At 45.6% G+C, this 19,772-nt stretch overlaps 1 protein-coding gene, 1 non-coding gene and 1 pseudogene across 2 annotated transcripts; all 3 read left to right on the top strand.

The window, feature by feature from the left end:
- Window positions 1–7,671: 7,671 nt before the first annotated feature.
- On the top strand, window positions 7,672–7,835 carry LOC115837831. The gene has a single exon (XR_004032877.1). It is a non-coding gene; the product is annotated as a U1 spliceosomal RNA (small nuclear RNA).
- Window positions 7,836–10,346: 2,511 nt separating this feature from the next.
- On the top strand, window positions 10,347–10,481 carry LOC115837847 (annotated as a pseudogene).
- Window positions 10,482–17,068: 6,587 nt separating this feature from the next.
- Window positions 17,069–18,486, top strand: LOC100586087. The gene has a single exon (XM_030824751.1). The coding sequence runs from the start codon at window positions 17,174–17,176 to the stop codon at window positions 17,561–17,563; it is 390 nt and encodes a 129-aa protein (XP_030680611.1). The 5' UTR covers window positions 17,069–17,173; the 3' UTR covers window positions 17,564–18,486.
- Window positions 18,487–19,772: the final 1,286 nt, after the last annotated feature.

Genomic DNA, 19,772 nt, shown 5'->3' with positions numbered 1-19,772 from the left:
GATTTGAGATGATTTCTTAAGGTCAGGTTAACGTCTTAATCTAGTTGCTATAACAAAATACCACAGAGTGAGTAACTTATAAACAACAAAAATTTATTGCTCACAGTTATGGAGGATGGTCAGTCTAAGATCAAGTTGCCAGCAGGTTCAGTGTCTAGTGAAGGCCCATTCCTCTGTCACCCAGGCTGAAGTGCAATGTTGCAAGCTTGGGTCACTGCAACCTTCACCTCCCAGGCTCAAGTAATCCTCCCACCTCAGCCTCCAGAGTAGCTGGGACCACAGGTGCTCACCACCATGCCTGGCTAATTTTTTTTTTTTTTTTTTTTTTTTTAGAGATGGGGTTTCACCATGTTTCCCAGGCTGGTCTCAAACTCTTGGACTCAGGCAATCTGCCAGCCTCCTGAAGGAGCGCTGGGATTACAGGCATGAGCCACTGTGCCCACCCCCCAAATTCTACTAAAATATATGCATAATTAAATAGTTACCAGCCATTATTTTCTGATACTTTGGCAATTGGTTGAAAGAGTTTATCTAAAGACCTGGAATCCATAGAAGAGAGTCTCTGTGTTAAGGGATTGTTCTTATTATGCAGATGAAGCCTCCAGGTAGCTGGCTTCAGAGAGAATTGATTGTAAATGTTTCTTATCAGACTTAAAAAGGTACCTAGATTAGGGAAAAGACCTGGAAAGGGATTCCCTACAGCATGTAGACTTTCCCCACAAGAGATAACTTTGTAGGGACATTTCAAAATATGATAAAAAATATATTTTAGGATAAAATATTTTTATTTCTTTCAGGGCCTGCTATCTGTCATGTAATGCTACACTAGAGTCAGGCTGGAATTTGGTGTCTTATTGCTACAAAAAATCTTTAGATCTCTGTTGTAATACCAGTTGGTCCTGGTCAGATGTGCTGGTCAGTTGTGCCTGAATTCTGAAGGAAGGAGAGTATAATGAGCCATATCTGACCCCTACTTCCCATCATGGTCTGAACTAGTTTTTCAGGTTAACTTTGGAATGACCCTGGCTGAGAGGAGGGGTGCATTCAAATAGTTGAGGGGCTTGGAATTTTATTTGTGGTTTATACTATAGAAATTATCTTTCCAATATTACCTGGACAATGTGTCTCCCTGTCAGTATCCAGGGAATGACACCTGGATCAAGCATCTAATATTCAGTTGCTACACACTCACCTAATCCCTCATTTTCAATATTTTGCCATGTTTTCCAGTAACCCAACTGGCCACCATGTCGCAGACTTTATGGTCTCCAAAGGAGATCCCTCCATTTCATGTTTTGTGATTTGAGCAACAGACTAGAATCTACTTGAAATTTTCAAATGGTCTTTGACTTGGGCTTTCCAATTCTGCTCTACTTCACAGTGTTTTCTGGGTTATATACAAGGGAGATGATCCAGTCATTTGTTAAGTGCCTCAAGTAAGACGTACCCTAGATGTTTTGTTTGCTTGTTTGTTTGTTTTGTCAAATTGGGATTATTTTGTGTCTTTGGAGAATATAAAATATTAATATGAGGTAAGCACTAAGGTTCTGAGGTGGCTGTGAAAGAGATGACAAAGTCCATCACCATGCCTGAGAATGTCCAATCATCTCTGCGGGGGCCACATATTTTTGTATGACACTGTATTTGAAATAACAGCAACAAAAAACACTTCAAGATTCATAAAATTGGACAACTGTCTTTGTAACACTCCTAGTGGTAAAACCAGTAAGGATGGCTCATTTGCAACCCATCTGAGCAGCCTTTCTGGTTTCGCAGGTATGTTTTCTCTCTGACATTGAAGGGCTTTCAACTTTAAGTGGAATGCTACATCACAAAGATAAACAGGTTTGAAAGCAACCGTTTTTCTTTATAATCCTAAACAGTCAAGTCTGCGCATTAAAAGACATTATCTAAAGAAGAATACACAAGCTTCCTGTTGGCCACCAAAAGGGCTCTCTGGAGAACACAGATCAGGTGCCACACTCTTTCGGGGAAGACCGGATACGGGGTCTCTGCGCACCTCTCCAAGGAACAATGGGAAAAGAACAAGGTAAAAAACTCAAATATTAATTCCTCGGCCAGAACTGGCAGCAAGTTGATTAGCTCAGTTGGCGGAAAGTAGAAGGGGACTGGGAAAGGCGCTGTTGGTGACATCACGGATAGGGCGATTTCTATGTAGACGAGGCAGCGCAGGGGCTGCTGCTTCGCCACATGCTGCTTCGCTACTAAGGAGTTCCCGTGCTGTCGGAGCGGGTTCAGGACCGCTGCTCGGAATTGAGAGTCCCAGCTGTGTGTCAGGGGTAGGAGGGCTCGGGGGTGCGCGCGAGGCGGGGGTGCGCGCGAGCCGCGATCTCGGCTCACTGCAAGCTCCGCCTCCCCGGTTCAGGCCATTCTCCTGCCTCAGGCTCCTGAGTAGCTGGGACTACAGGCGACCGCCACCATGCCCGGCTAATTTTTTGTATTTTTAGTAGAGATGGGGTTTCCTCGGCCTCGCAAAGTGCTGGGATTACAGGCGTGAGCCTGTACAAGCGCCCGGCCAAAAAAGCCTAATTCTTACCAGATGGTACCGTGCAGTTCCAGGCTGTTGGTGTCCCAAACAAAGCACTGTACATGACACACACAAAGCAGCAAAGCAAAGCAGAAGTTTATTAAGCACAGTAACACTCTCGGAGTAGGGAGATTGGGCTGACTTCTGGGAGATGAGATCAGTATTAGTTTGATGTACTTTGGGTCTTTTGATGTGTGGTTTTTTTTTTCTTCTCTTCACAAGGATGCCTAATCTTTTTTTTTTTTTTTGAGACAGAGTCTTGCTCTGTCACCCAGGCTGGAGTGCAGTGGAACAATCCTGGCTCACCGCAAGCTCTGCCTCCCGGGTTCACACCATTCTCCTGCCTCAGACTCCCCAGCAGCTGGGACTACAGGCACCCGCCACCACACCCGGCTATTTTTTTTTGTATTTTTACTAGAGACGGGGTTTCACGGAGTTAGCCAGGGTGGGCTCGATCTCCTGACCTCATGATCCGCCCACCTTGGCCTTGCAAAGTGCTGGGATTACAGGCATGAGCCACCGTGCCTGGCCAAGGATGCCTAATCTTTAGCCAGGGTTTGCCATTTGATTGATAGATGGGTTGCTTAGTTACTTTGGCCCTTGTGTGCTTGAATGTTGCCTCCATCCCATAATTTTAAGTACATGCATGATGTGCAGTCCATATGCATGCGCTTTAATGAGCTGATTATCATATGAAGTCATGTTAAGAATACTTTTTCTCTCTAATGCACATGCCTGTCTCTGAAGAGCTGCCCCTTTATTAGTTTGGATCTTGCTGGCCATGGAGTCCTTGCTTGCTTGTTTTTTTTTGCTTTTTTTGTTTGTTTGTCTGTTTTTTTAAGACAGGGTCTTGCTCTGTTGCCCAGTCTTGAGTGCAGTGGCACAATCTTGGCTCACTGCAACCTCTGCCTCCTGGGTTCAAGCAGTTCTCTTGTCTCAGCCTCCTGAGTAGCTGGAAGTACAGGAGTGCACCACCACGCCCAGCTATTTTTTTTTTTTTTTTTTTTTTTGTATTTTTAGTAGAGAAGGGGGTTTCACTATGTTGGTCAGGCTGGTCTCGAACTCCTGACCTCAGGCGATCTGCCTGCCTTGGCCTCCCAAACTGCTGGCATTACAGATGTGAGCAGCTGTGCCCGGCCTTGCTTGCTTTTTTTAATCTTACTTTTTGTTTCGGCTGCTCAACTTCTGCGTTTTATCTTGCTTCTTGCTGTCCCGCCACATCACCTTGCTTCTGTTTCTGCTTTTACTCATTCTGCCTTTTATCCAACTTCCAACTCCCTCTGCTGTTCTCCTGCCTCATAATGGCAGTTAGTGAGGGAGGGGTTTTAAGGGGGCATGTCCAGCCTCCTATCCTGTCACAGCCAGAAACAGCTTTCAAGGTTTCTCTGCGGCCCTGTCAGCCAAGAGGGAGTCTGTTCAGTTGGTTGTAGGGCCTAGGGCTTATTTTTATTTCTCAATCCTGACAAGGGAAGGCTGGATTAATGCAGATTCTCTGCAGGTGTAAATTTCCCCTATAAAAGACAGTTTTGCAGAGTTACTTCTGTTTGCTGGCTCTCTGACAGCCGTCTTAAAATATGCCAAAGAAATATATTCTGGGGTAAAATATTTTTATTTTCTTCATCTATCTGCAGCTTCATCATGCTGACAGCCTCCAGTTGAAGCATACCTGAAGCCTTTCTTTTTAAAAAGCTTTCCCACCCTTCTGACTGCCTTCAAGTCTCTGCCAAAACACAAGTAACAGTGGCTGACTCCCTGCTATAGCAAGCTCAGAATAAATAGCCTTTGCTTTTTTTCATTTGGTTGGTTCTTCGTTTATTTGCAGAAGCTTCAACGTAGAGTTGACAAGGACTCCATCTTTGACCAAACCTTAGTCAGTTTCCTCTGAGCCCTTTTCTCTATTAGTTCTTGGCCTGCCAAGTCCAGTTTTAGAAAAGAATACTGTTCAGCCTAGTTTAGCAGGAGTCCTCCCAACCACATTTGATAGCTAATCAAGTTCCACTTAGTAATGTTCCATCCACTGACTTTCTTATCTTGTCAACTGGCTATAAATCTTCAACTCTTCTTGCTGTGTTTGGAGTTGAGCTCAGTTCTCTGCTGGTCTCTCTTGCCTGCTGTAGTACATACAATAAAATCCGTCTCATGCTTTTAACAAGTGTCCTGTGTAGTCTCTCTGAAATTACTTTTGCAAAATTATGACAATCAGAGAAATCTGACATGGCTGACTCCATTTTGGTTCTAGCCTCACAGGCTAGCTGTCTTTGCTCATTCCTGTGTAATTTCTCCCAAGCTATTTTTGGGAAAAATTGAGTTTATAGTTTAAATAAGGGGTCCCCAACCCCCAGGGCCACAAGACAGGTACTGGTCCATGGCCTGTTAGGAACCCAGCCAAACAGCAGGAGGTGAGCTGCAGGCTTTCCAGGATTACTACCTGAGCTCCACCTCTTGTCAGACCAGCATCAGCATCAGATGCTCATAGGAGCTTGGACCCTACTGGGAACTGTGCGTGTGAGGGATCCAGATTGTGCACTCCTTATTAGACTCTAACTAATGCCTGATGACCTGAGGTGGAATGGTTTCATCCAGAAACTATCCACCACCCCCTTCCATGGAAAAATTGTCTTCCATGAAACCAGTCCCTGGTGCCAAAAACACTGGGGACAGCCAAAACGGTTCGTTAAAATGATAACCTTCCCCAAAACTAAATTACTCCTGTAAAACTAATGAAAGGCCACCAAGTTAGGATGATGAAAGGGACCTGAATTCTACTAAGATGTATGCCTCGTTAAATAATTACCAGCCATTATTCCAGAGGTCACAAGATTTGCAGCTTCCCCAATTACTGCTGTGAAGAATATCACTATTGTAGAACCTAAGACTGGCCTCTTGAGATGTCTTTTCAGGCTTTTGCATTTCTGACTACTGGATGGCACCATTGGGCCCGAAAATCAACCAGTCCCTTAGCCCCCATGCAGAAGCTGGCTCAGTGCAGGAGGGCCATTTTCACACCCCTGTGATTTCATCCCCAACAGTCAGCACCGCCCAAGCCCTAGCCCCCTCCCCACCAAACTGTCTTTGAAAAACCCCTTACCTCCAAGCCTTCAGTGAGATCGATTTGAGTAATAACTCTGTCCCCCACGTGTCGTGGCTGGCCTGTGTCAGTTAAACTCTTTACTGCAATGCCATGGTCTCCATGAATTGATTTTGTGTGTACAATGGGTAGGAAGAACCCATCAGGTGGTTACATCTGCAGGATGGTGCCAGTTCTTTCCACAAAGGCTGGTCAGATACCCAGAAAGTATTTCTCCACTGCTACCTGAACAAGGTGTCTCCCGGTCAGTCTCCAGGGAATGAGGCCTGGATCAAGTATTTCGCATTCAGCAGTTACTACTACACTGTCACCTAATCCCTCATCTTCAATATTTTGTCATGTCTTCCAGTGGCCTAACTGGCCACGATGCCACAGAATCTTTACTTTGTGGTCTCCAAAGGAGAACTCTCCATTCAATGTTTTGTGATTGGAGCAATGAAATAGAATCTGATACTGGTGGGCTGGGGAAGGTCCCAGGACACTGGTGGGATCTCAACCCCAGCAGTGGCATCCAGGCTCTTGACACCATCTCAAGAACCAAGTCAAGGATGAGTTAGCAAATAGTGAAAGAAGAGATGTATTGCAAAGCAAAAAGTACACACTCAAGAAAGGGGAGTTCGGGCATACCCGAGAGAGAACAGTGGGTTCTGGGGTTTCATCTGGATGGGTTTCTTTAACCAAGGAGTGGAATATTCATGAAAATTCCTGGGTAAATGTGGAGATTTCTCAGAACTGTGGTGCCATCCATTTTTACATCAAATATTGGTCTCAGAACTGTCATGACACTGGTGGGTGTGTGATTTAGTATGTCAATGAGCATATAATGAGGGCCTAGGTAAAACATACGTCAAATCCAGCACCACACTGGGTCCAGTCAGTCTTAGCCAGCTTGGTCCACACCCTGGTTTTTCAGCATCTTATCAGCCCATAGCTTCAAGTCATGTAAATCTGCTGCCTAGAATTTGTTATCCTGTGACCACCCTGTATTATTCCTGTCTCAAATCTACTTGTAAATATTCAAATGGTCTTTGACTTGGGAATTCCAACTTTGCTTACTTCACAGTGTTTCCTGCATTATAATCCAATATAAGAAAAGATGATCCAGACATTTGTTAAACATCTCAAATAAGATGTATCCCAGGTATTTGTGTCAAATTTGCATTATTCTGGTTTTGACTTTGCAGAATATAAAAAGCTAACATGAGGTAAGCAATAAGGTCTGGAGATGGCTGTGCAAGAGATGAAAAAGTCCAACACCACATTTGAGAATGTCCAATCATCTCTTCTGGGGCAGCATATTTTTCTACAATACTGAATTTGGAAAAAAAAAAAAATCAAAAGAAAAACCCTACAAGATTCATGAAACTGGACAACTGTTTTTATAACATTACCAGTGATAAAATCGGTAAGGAAGGCTGGTTTGCAGTCATCTGAGAAGCCTCTTTACTTTCATAAATATGGTTTCTCTCTGACATCGAACGGCTTCCAAGTTCAAGCAGAATGCTACATCACAAGGATAAGCATGTGAGGAAAACCGGTTTCTTTTGTAGTCCTAAACGTTCTAGTCTGCAAATTAAAAGCCATTATTTGAAAAAGAGTGCCCAGGCTCCATCCGGCCACAGAAAGCTTGATCAGCAAGGTAAGCTAAGAACCAGCTTCTTTGGGCGAAAACAGATGCCAGGGCGGGAGGGAAAAAGGGAGGGCAGACGTCACTTCATCTTGCTGGCTCAGGCAGCGGGTTGCTCGGTTGAGTACCAGAAAGGCAGACGGGGACTGGGAAAGGCACTGTCGGTGAGATCACGGATAGGGCGACTTCTATGTAGATGAGGCAGCGCAGGGGCTGCTGCTTCCCCACCTGTTGCTTCTCCAGGAAGGAGTTCCCCTGCCGTGGGAGCGGGTTCAGGACCGCTGGTCGAACCTGAGAGTCCCAGCTGTGTGTCAGGCCTAGGAGGGCTCGGGGGTGCGCGGGGCAAGTGACCGTGCGTGTAAAGGGTGAGGCGTGTGAGGCTGTGGCGGGGCGGAGGCTCACAAACTCATACTTACTTGGCAGTGGAGATACCATGATCACGAAAGTGGTTTTCCCGGAGCGAGACTTATTTTTTGCACTTGGGATGTACTGACCTTTGCGATTTCCCGAAGTGGGGGAAACTCGACTGCATAATTTGTGGTAGTGGGAGACTGCGTTCGCGCTTTCACCTGATTTTTTTGTGGCTTGAGAAATAGGCTGTCCTGTAAAGATTACTTGTTTTCCATGTTCGCCTGTGTTTTACTCTTAAACGTATTCTTACAGTCTAAGGTTGAGGAATACAAGTAACATGTTTTCTCTACCCCCAGGGGAGAAACAAGAAGCGTCAGCGTTTACACAAGCTGACTAGCGCGGAGATCGCACAGCTCTTCTCTTTCTACGCGGGGCTGCTTTTTGCAGAGATTTGTCAATGGTCTCACCAGTCTCTTGGGTTCTTACAGTCTGTGAAAATCTTCTTGTTTTTTTCCTAGCCCCCAGTCACATTTGACACAGCCTCTGCTTCTAACCGCAGCTACCTCAGGAGTTTGTAGGATTTCTGTGCTAGCGGGGAATGTGTTCTCACCTCATAGAGCCAGGTACAAACTACGCAGACGGGCGCCGTTCTTTGGGATGAAAGCAGGGCCTTTGGGGCTCTTAGTGTCCCCTTTGGGTTGTAGACATAACACGCTTAGTTTGTGTAGCGGAACGGCTTTCCTGGCGCCCAGGTGCCCTAACGCAATTCATCGAGGCCCGCAGATCAGAACTGCAATCTCACGTGTCTTGGCTGAAATGCGCTGCGATCCTCCCTGAAATATAAGGCGGCCGAGGAGCCGGGTCCAGTTTCCCTACTATCTCTTGCCGTTTACATATCTAGTCTTTCTTCAGAGTTTAAATGACAGCTTCTTGTTTGATGTCTCGCTTCCATATCCTACATCCATTGCCAAGCAACTTTGTAGACAGCGCCCCGACCCATCCTTCCCACTCCCAAGCAGCCCTTTCCTATTTCTGGCGCCAGTGTCCTCCCCGGTCCCTCTTTCTTCAGGTCCTCGCTTATCACCTTCATGGACAGAAAATACTTAGCTCTCTCTCTCAACCTGCAGTTTGCACCTGACACGCGTCAGTACCCTGGCAAATTCCTTAATAGCCCTGCTCAAATGGCACTGTCAATTCATCTCCTTTTAACTCCCAGAAGTATCTAATTGGTTTTGTCCCTGCACTAGATGAATAGTAGTATTTCAGTACAGAAGAAAACCCCAGGCCTAGTGATGGCGATTCTGGGCGTTGTGCCAGCATCTCCCAGGGTATGTTCTCTGACCTCACCTACTTCTGACCAACTGAGGTCAGGAGTTTGAGACCAGCCTGACCAACATGGCAAAACTCCGTCTCTACTAACAATCCAAAAAAAAAAAAAGCAAAAAAAGCTGGACGTGGTGATGTGTGTGTATAATCCTAACTACTGGGGAGGCTGAAGCAGGAGAATCGCTTGAACCCAGGAGGCAAAGGTCGCAGTGAGCCGAGATCATGCCATTGCACCTCAGCCTGGGTGACATAGTGAGACTCTGTCTCAAAACAAAACAAAACAACAACAACAACAACAACAAAAATCTAGTCCATCTGAGACATATTATTGGAGACAGTAGAATCCTGCATCCAACAGGCACTTGGTGCAGATTTGAACCCACGGAGTTAGTGGCTCATGTTCTGTCTGTTTTGTTAAGTATCATGAGCAGAAATTGAGCTCTTTGGCTTTTACCCACTACGTATGGCTATAGGACAGGTCTCTCTCTCTCTCTCTCTCTCTCATTATTGCATCATTATTTTTTGCCTTCAGTGTGGGATTTTGGTTTTGATGTTATGAAGTGAATTTCTATGGACAATTTCTGTTGGGTGGTATTGACAAGGATCCAGTCCCTGTTTAGTAATACATGACAGCTAATCTGCTCTGTGAGTCTTTTTTTTATTGTCTATTTATTGTCCTGAGAATAATGGTATTTCCTGATATTTGAGACTGCAGCAATGATAAGTTGTTCATATCTTGTCTTTCCAATGTTTGGTAAAAATTTTATGGGCCCAATAGTTGTCCATATCTGCAAGAGCGGCATCTCTATTACAAGAGTGATCTTACTACTCAATGTCCCCCTTCCCACCCAACTTCATTCCATAGGAGCTCTTGGCTTTAACAAATTTACTATACCTAAAAGACATCTTAGTACAGGAAGAAAATTAAATCTGTAGTATGTAAGGAGCAGTTTTCTTTGATTGGTATATTCAGGTTTCTAACCAGCTGAAAAATTCAAATACATGTCCTTTAAGGATTAAGTTTAAACCACACTACAGAAAGGAGAGAAAAGATTTATATGATCATATATAAGCAATTGAATCAGCAATATGAGCTCTTTTCACAACTATACAAATCTAATTTAATAATCTCCAGAACATTAAGAAAGGCACTGTTGGTGACATCACCGATAGGGCATTTCTATGTAGATGAGGCAGTGCAGTGCTGCTGCTTCACCACGAAAGATTTCCCGTGCTGTAGGAGCAAGTCCAGGACTGCTGGCTGGACATGAGAGTCCCAGCTCTGTGTTAGGGCTAGGAGGGCTCGGGGTGGTTGGGGATTGGCGGGGGTGGTTCTCAGGGCAAGTGACCGTGCATGTAAAGGGTGAGGCATATGGAGCTGTGGTGGGGCAGAGGTATGTGGACTGCCACTTACCTGGCAGGGGAAATCCTATGGTCACCAATAGTGGTTCATCCTAAGGTTGACGCTTATCCATTGCATTCCAGATGTGCTGTTCTCTGTTATCTCCCCTAATGTGTGAAGCTCAGCTGCACAACTGAGCTTCACAGTACTTGACTGACTCCAAGGCCAGCAATAGAGAGAGCCTTAGCAGATCCTTGATAACACTGTCTGAAAAGCCAGAGCCCTGAAGAATGGGTTCCAGAGACTCTCTCAACACAGTCTGCCCCTAGCGAGGATACAAAGAAAAAACAACAAATCCCTTTATTACCTTCTCTTTCCCCCTTACCATTTCTCATTATTCAAGTTTTGTTAAGTTCCTGATTTCCCTTCAGTGCAGCTGCAAGGTCACCAGCTATGCTTGCATTGCAAGACCTGTCACAGTTTGATTAGCTGCCTTTGTTCTGCTTCTGTAAGCCCTCTTGCCTGCCCCATGAGTTTTGCACCTTCAAATTCCCACTGCGCCATTCAAACTAGCCAACCGCCTTTCAGAAGTGTGTATAAAAGCCAAGCCTTGTCTTTGTTTGGTTTGGATTTTAATCTGCTTGGCCTGAGTGCACTCAATAAAATCCTCCTGTTCCACCCATTGGTCTCTCTGTTCTCTTGATTCCCACAACAGTAGTAGGGGACTCTGTTCACACTTTCCCCTGGTCTTTCATGGTATGAATAATAGACAGCCTTTTTTTCTCACTTATAGTCACAGGCTCGGTCTCAGTGATTATATGGTGTGGTCAGCTGTTTTTTTTTTTTTTTGTGAGACCTTGTTTTCTTGTTTACTGTCATGGGACAGATGTCTGTAGTCACTTGTTTCCTTGGGAGGCAAATTTCAGTCTCTGTGGGGGAGTTCTCTCATGTTAGCTGCGGTGGTACTTGGCAGGCAGAGCTCAGGGATCTAGGCTTCCCTGCTTTGTAGATTGCTCAATGGTCCCCAAGGCCCACTGGCTTTTAACAACACTTGAAAACCTTAGTGTTTTTCCGTTGTCCCCAGAGTCATCTCTTACACAGCCTCTTTTTTTTGTTTGTTTGTCTTTTTCCCTGAGACAGGGTCTCACTGTATCTGGTGGCATCTTGGTTCAAGCAATCCTCCCACCTCAGCCTCTGGAGTAGCACAGGCACAAGCCACCACAGCTGGCTAATTTCTGTTCTTGTTTTGTTGTTGTTGTTGTTGTTGTTTTTTAAGAGTTGAAGTTTTGCCATGTTGCCCAGGTTGGTCTCCAACTCCTGGACTCAAGTGATCTGCCCTGCCTCAGCCTTCTAAACTGCTGGGATTATAGGTGTGATCCATCACACCTCACCAGCCCCTGCTTTTCACTATAGCATTCATGGGAGTTTGTAGGATTCCTGTGCTGGGGGGAACGTGTACTCAGCCCATAGAGCCAAGTAGAAATTGTACTTGGAACTGGTGCCATTGGGTTGTAGACATAACACGCTTGCTCTTTGTATGGGAAGGGCTTTGCCAGTGCCCTGGTGCCCCTGCACCAGGGCATCAAGGCCTGCAGGTCAGAACGGCAGTCTCACCTATGTGTTCATGTAATATGCAGCAATTCTCCCTGGAATATAAGATGAGAGGTCTTGTAAGGTTCTTACAAGTAAGAAGACAAATTTCCCTGCAGCTTGTTTTGACAAAATTTAAAATTAATAACAGCCCAACCTCTTGGATGAAAAATGTCCTTTACATTTACAGACTAGAACTGCCCTGCTTGCCTCAGGTCCTCCATGCAGGTGCAGCCCTCTATGCTGGAAATTCCCTCTACACAGGTCATTTCCTCCCTACTTTCTCCAAAAGAGGGAGACAGTGGTTCTGCAGGACCACAGTGCTCAAGGCCTTCCAGGGCAAAAAATCTCAAAACGAGTTGCCCTGTCCTGCCTGTACCTCACCACTGACCTAGAACTATCCTTTGCTAGGAGCAAAGTAGGGGGAAATGGTCACTGGAGCTGGGGCCTGGGTACTGGGCCAGGTTGCCCTGCAGGAGTGGAAGTACTCAGGGTTAGAGAGGGCCAAGCACCAAGACCTCAGCATCCTCAACCTCAAAAAGGACTCAGAGAGATGCGGAAACCAAGACTGGGTTCCCTTTTCAAGGAAGGAGACTTTCAAGGAAGACCCCAGGGCTCTGAACCAAAATTCAGATTTTTGCCCATCTGCAGCTTAATTCCACCTTAGTTGGTGCAACTTCATCCTTCCCCTATGCTCAGGACAAAAAACAGTTCTTCTATAGGCTGGTCGTTCTCTGATCCCATACATCCTATTGGTCAGAAAATTGTTTTTTCTTTGGTTAACTGCAGACTTTGGTCTGCACAATCTTTTTCTTTCTTGATCTGAAAACCACCCAACAGTCCCATATGTAGCTTTTTTGGATAAACCTAGAAATGGACCCTTCTTGTCTTGAAGCTTGAAACTTAATATTTGTTTTATCTGAGTTCCTTCCTCAGGAAATGACCTTTAGGCCTGTCAAAAAAGCTATCAAAGAACTGAAATTCATCCAGACGGTGAGATGCTGGGACCCCTCATTCATCATGATTGCTTCCTTGCTCCTCCCTAGTTCCTGTTTTCTTTTTTTTTTTTAGACGGAGTCTTGCTCTGTGCCCCAGGCTGGAGTGCAGTGGAGCGATCTCGGCTCACTGCAAGCTCCACCTCCCGGGTTCACGCCATTCTCCTGCCTCAGCCTCCCGAGTAGCTGGGACTACAGGCGCCCACCAACACACCCACCTAATTTTTTGTATTTTTAGTAGAGACGGGGTTTCACTGTGTTAGCCAGGATGGTCTCGATCTCCTGACCTCGTGATCCGCCCGCCTCGGCCTCCCAAAGTGGTGGGATTACAGGCTTGAGCCACCGCGCCCGGCCCTTGTTCCTGTTTTCTTACACATTGTTACATTTCTTCCCTGCCATCTAAACCTCTGGTTTTGGTTGGTCAGGAAGATGGATTTGAGACTTGAGTTCTCATCTCCCCCACTGCAACACGCTATTAAAGTGCCTTCCTTGGCAATAATCATCTAGGTGATTGGCTTTCTGTGCGGCAACCAGCAGGAATCCCAGATCTCAGAATTTTGGCAAAGGAGTCTCCTGATAAAGGTGGGATGGATTCTACTGACCAACATCAAAACGATGAGACATTTGAAAGCAGTAATCTCAGGGTCAGGGTTTGGGTTGCCCTTGAGACTTTTCCTTCGGCCTACCCATTAAAATCAGCCTAGCCAGGCCTGTCTTCAAGGTCCAGGGGTACAGTGAGGTCCTCTGACATTTCGTGACGCTTCTTTTGCCAGGTCAGCAGCCACCCTCCCCTTCCCTGTGACCTGCAGAAAAGCTTCAGGGGGCATTTATTCAATTTGCTTGGAGCCCACGAGGCACAGGTACACAGTGACGCTGTGGTTGCACTGCACCCGCCGCCCTCCTTGGTCCTCTCACTGTCTCTGGCAGGCAGTAACATTCTGGGTGAGCTTGGGTGCTGAAGACACCCAGGCAGAGAGGGTAGGGAAGGGCACCAGCCCCTTAGGTCCTGCGTGGTAGGGATCCAAAAAAGGCTTGAAGAAACAGAAAGGGAGCGTTGGGAGTAGATCAAAGGGAAAGAAAGAAATCCTAGGAGATTTCCTATCTGAAGGCACCATGAAGAGAAATTCTGCCTCCTCTAGGCCGCCTCCTCCCGTCGCAGGTGAACCGAGTTCCAGTCTCCATTGGAAACCAAGGCAGTTAACTTTGCCCTGACTCCTAGTGAGGAAGCCACGCTTTGTCCTCCCCTGTTTAGCCCTTGATCGTGTAGCACTTGATTGTCTCTCCCGGGCTTTTTATGGATTCCAGGGATGCAACTGAGAAGTTTGTTTTTAATGCAGTTTTATTTGAAGTAAGAATATTTTAGGCCAGGTGTGGTGGCTCACACCTGTAATCCCAACACTTCAGGAGGCTGAGGTGGGCAGATTACTTGAGGTCAGGAGTTTGAGACCAGCCTGGCCAACATGGTAAAACTCCGTCTCTACTAAAAATACAAAAATTAGCTGGGTGTGTTGGTGCAGGCCTGTAGTCCCAGCTACTCATGAGGCTGAGGCAGGAGAATCCTGTGAACGTGGGAAGTGGAAGCTGCAGTGAGCTGATCTCAAAAAAAAAAAAAAGTATTTTAGAATCTTTTGGCAAAGGAAATGTTTTCTGACAGGTTTTGCACTTAAGACATTCAGATGTGAGGAAAACACGAAAACCACTATGCTAGGGAAAGCAAATGCTGTTGAGAATGTCTCACAAACACAAATTGCAAGTCAGCAGTAGATTTGACCTTCAGGTTGGGCACATTTTACTTTAAGTGCACTGTTGGTGGAACTTAAGATGAATCTAGGGCATTCACAATTTATGTGTGTGTGTGTGTGTGTGTATATATATATGTGACACAGAGAACAGGGTCTTGCTATCTTGCCCACACTGGTCTCCAACTCTGAGCCTCAAGCGATCCTCCTGCCTCCCCCTCCCAAAGTACTGGGACTATAGGAGTGCACCACCTCCTCCAGTCCTTTTTTTTTTTTTTTTTTTTTTTTTTTTGAGACAGAGCCTTGCTCTGTCGCCTAGGCTGGAGTGCAGTGGTGCAATCTCCACTCACTGCAAGCTCCGCCTCCTGGGTTCATGCCATTCTCCTGCCTCAGCCTCTGGAGTAGCTGGGACTACAGGCACCCGCCACCATGCCTGGCTAAGTTTTTTGTATTTTAAGTAGAGACAGGGTTTCACTATGTTAGCCAGGATGGTCTCAATCTCCTGACCTCGTGATCCTCCCACCTCGGCCTCCCAAAGTGCTGGGATTATAGGCGTGATCCACTGCCCCCAGCAGTCCAGCCCATTTTAATGTTATTAATTTAAATACACATTCCAAAAATTATATAACAAGTACAGGAAGCCCACTATTTGCCAGTTTTACAAAAACAAAGTGACAACATCCTAAAGTATTGAAAGAAATAAAGTTTTCCTACAATTCTATGCCAAAATGAAAAATCTTTCAAGAATGTGACTGAAATGAGGACATTTAAAGACATAGAAAAAAAAATGAAAGAATTCAAGCCAGGCACGGTGGCTCACGCCTGTAATCCCAGCACTTTGGGAGGCTGAGGCGGGTAGATCATGAGGTCAGGAGTTCAAGACCAGCCTGGCCAACCCAGCCTGGCCAACATGGTGAAACCCCGCCTCTACTAAAGATACAAAAAATTAGCCGGGCGTGGTGGGGTGTGTCTGTAATCCCAGCTACTCAGGAGGCTGAGGCAGGAGAATCACTTGAACTCTGGAGGTAGAGGTTGCAGTGAGCTGAGATTGCACCATTGCACTCCAATCTGGGTGACAGGGTGAGACTCCATCTCAAAAAAAAAAAAAAAGAATTCAGCAACCCACACTACAAGAAATGCAAAAGGAGTCCTCCAGGCCTAAGGATAAAGATACCAGACAGAAATCTGGATCTACACAAAGAAATGGAGACTACTGGAAATTGGTATGTACATAGTTAAATATATATGTTCTTATTATTTAAATCTTTTAAAATAATTTGACCGATTAAACAAAAGAAATAATAATGGATTGTGGGGTTTATAACATGTCTAAAATCAAATTATATGACAACACTAGCATAACAGCCAGAAGGGGAGGTAGAATGTCATTAGACAGCACTGATAAAGATTTATTCTGGAAACCCTAAAGCCATCACTGAAAAAGCAAAAGCAGGAAAAGAAGTCGGGGAGCAGTGGACAAGAAGAAAGAAAGAGTTATAGCTAATAAGCCAAAAAAGGAAATAAAATGGAATGATATAAAAAATACATAAACACTATGCTGGAGCAACTGCTCTCCAGGCCTCCACCATATAGAAACACACCAGTGGCCAATGAGAAGTTTACAAGAATGATGACTGCAGCATTGTTTGTAATCATAAAATAATACAGCCCATGTACTTTCAAAGATATATGAAAAGAGTTTTATTTATTTAACAAACAAACAATTGTACAAACAAGGGAAGCAAGTCCTTTTGCCAAAAGGAACACAGAGGGTCATGATGATGCTACTCCTCCAAGGATTTCCGGGTTCCCAGATGCCTAGTTTTCTGTCTAGTGTTCCCGGAAGATGTTATTCTTGGGGAGTTATAGGTCCTGGCATTTGGAGCTCTTCCATGTTGTCTCTGAATTTTCCCCCTCAGTTCCTCCCCATTGTGCTTCAACAACAACAGCAACAAAAAAAACAATTCTCACCTCCAGAAGATCTAGCCTGTGCCTCTGCACGAGCCTTTCAGGAGGTCTAGATGTCTGTTCCACCGCTCCCCGGCTTCTTTCCCTGTTTTTGCTTTTCCCTTCCCCGGCTCCTGCCCTCCCACCCCACGACCCTACCACTGCCCAGCTGAGCCCCCGCGGCTCCACCGCGCAGAAGGTGCACTGGAGGCCCTGCCCGTTGCCCTCCCCGGGGGATGCCTAGAAATCAACGTGAATAAACGCTTTGAAAAAAGAACTTCCCCATGGAAAAATCTCATGATTTCTATTCTTGGGGTTCTTCAAGGGACTAAAAGCTAAAGGCAACGATGGCCCCCGGGAGGTCGAGGCTGCAGTGAGCCGTGTTTGCACCACTGCACTCCAGCGTGGGCGACCAAGCGAGACCCTGTCTCAAAAACAAACAAAACAAACAAACAAACAACAAAAACCAAATCAAAACTTCCCCATGGTAAAATATTTCATGATTTCCATTTTCAGGGCTCTTCAAAGGACTAAAAGCTAAAGGTGAGGATGGATTAATTCAACAAGTCCTAGTCGTGCGCCCTGGTGAGTGCCGGACCCTGCTCCCCGCGAGGGGACCCATGAGTGACCCTCACCACGATCCCTGCCCTGGTGGAGCCCCCGTGCGGGATACAGGATCCGAAGATGGCAGCGGAAGTTCCTCAGCGGCCTCAAAAGTGACTGGGCAGAGTGGGCACAGGCTCCCTCACTGGGTGAAGGAGGCGCAAAGAACGGGAAGAGCCATCCCGGTAGCCCACCGGGTGTTCAGCTTCCCTTGGGCCCCCAGGCGGTTCAGGTCCGGGTCGGGGCCGGGGCGTTTCCGGGGGTTTCTGATGCAGGCTAGGGGTAAGGTCGTCCTGGTTCCAGAATCTCCCAACCTGCGGGTCTCCAATGAGACCAACACGATTCACCGCTCTAATCTCTCCAGTTTTTCAAAGCCTTGCACACTTGTACTGTCCGGTGGGCTCTGAGGATGGGAGGGTTGGGGAGTGTTTGGTGAGTGCACCCTTCCTATAGCTCCCAGAAGAAAGTACACTACCTGTCTCTGTGGCACAAGCGGTTAGCGCGTTCGGCTGTTAATCTAAAGGTTGGTGGTTAGAGCCCACTGAGGGACGCCTGCTCCAGATTTTTTTTTTTTTTTTTTTTTCTGAGACAGAGTCTTGCTCTGTAGCCAGGCTGGAGTGCAGTGGCGCGATCTCGGCTCACTGCCACCTCGGCCTCCCGGGTTCAAGCGATTGCCCTGCCTCAGCCTCCCGAGTAGCTGAGAATACAGGCACGCGCCACCGCGCCCGGCTATTGTTTTGTATTTTAGTAGAGACAGAGGTTTCACCTTATTGGCTAGGATGGTCTCGATCAGCTGACCTCGTGATCCGCCCCCCTTGGCCTCCCAAAGTGCTGGGATTACAGGTGTGAGCCACCGCGCTGGGCCCTGCCGCCTGCTCCAGCTTTTAAAGCGTTCATGCATTATCAATCACTAGATAAATGGCGGAGATTATATCTTCCCAGAGTCCTAAGCCACTACGGTTGTGTCTCTGTGGCACAATCAGTTGTCGCATCCAAAAGTCCTAGCTAACTTCTATTTTTTGTAGAGAAAGAGTTTCATTATGTTGCCCATGCTGGTCCCCAAACTCCTGGGCTCAGGAACCTCCGAGGTCTCCCAAAGTGCTAGCATTACAGGCATGAGCCACTGCACCGGGCCTTATATAATGCTTCTAATTTCAGCACATTTAGCAAACTTATCTTCTGTGGGAAAGGTACCAAATCACATTCCAATTTATTTCTCAACTCTAATAATGTCCCTTTCTTCATTTACTTGCTGACACAACAAATTTTCTCCCTTCCCCTACTTTTTGTTTTGAGACTAGGTGTCACTCTGTCACCCAAGATGGAGTGCAGTGGCATGATCTCATCTCACTGCAAACTCACCGCCCGTCCCTGCCACCCTGGCACTAGTGATCCTCCAGAATAGCTGGAACTACAGGTGTGTACCATCAAATCCAACTTTTGTTGTTGTTGTTGTTGTTGTTTTTGTTTTGTTTTGTTTTTTTAAAGATAGGGTCTTGCTATGTTGCCCAGGTTGGCCCCAGGAACTCCAGCTTCTGGGCTGAAGAGATTTGCCTGCCTCGTCCTCCCAAAGTGCTGAGATTTCAGGTGTGAACTACTGCACCCGGCCTAACGAACTTTCTATACATGTGCCCATGATATTCTTTTCTTTCCTTTTTTTTTTTTTGGAGACACAGTCTTGCTCTGTCACCCAGGCTGGAGTGCAGTGGAGTGATCTCAGCTTACAAGCCTGCACCACCACCCCTGGCTAATTTTTGCATTTTTAGTAGAGACAAGATTTCATCACGTTGGCCAGGCTGGTCTCAAACTCCTGACCAGCCTCCCAACATGCTGGTATTACAGTCATGAGCCACCACCCCCAGCCATGTACCAATGATATTCTAATAAGGGGACAAATGCCTTTCTGGCTTAAGTAAGGGGGAGGTAAAACAGAAGGACACGGTGGACATTACACACAGATATTCAGTTGCATAGGATGGACAGCTAAACTTCTAAGACACGTCATTTTATTTTTTGAGATAGTGTCTTGTTCTGTTGTCCAGGTTGCAGTGCAGTGGCACGATCATAGTTCACTGTAGCCTCAGCCTCCTGGGCTCAAGTGATCCTCCTGGCTCAGTCTCCCAAAGTGCTGGGTATTACCAGCCTGAACCACTGCACCTGCCTGAGATATTTTAAAGCCCTCCAACATCTGTAATTGTTTCTTTTTTATTTTATTTTATACATATGATAAATATATACATATTATTATAAGATAATAAATACATACAATTATATATTATGTGTAATAAAATATAGCATATATAGTATATCTAGTATATATACTATATATAGTGTATATCTAGTATATATACTATATATACTATATATAGTGTATATCTAGTATATATACTATATTTACTATATATAGTATATATGCTATATTTACTATATATAGTATATATGCTATATTTACTATTTATAGTATATATATAGTATATCTACTATATATACTATATATGGCGTATACATAGTATATCTACTATATTTACTATATATGGCGTATACATAGTATATCTACTATATTTACTATATATGGCGTATACATAGTATATCTACTATATTTACTATATATGGCGT

Source organism: Nomascus leucogenys, chromosome 12 (assembly GCF_006542625.1).
Source record: "Nomascus leucogenys isolate Asia chromosome 12, Asia_NLE_v1, whole genome shotgun sequence".
Lineage (NCBI taxonomy): Eukaryota > Metazoa > Chordata > Mammalia > Primates > Hylobatidae > Nomascus > Nomascus leucogenys.
Note: the sequence above shows the minus strand (reverse complement) of the source record. Positions and strands in the feature narration are given on the sequence as shown.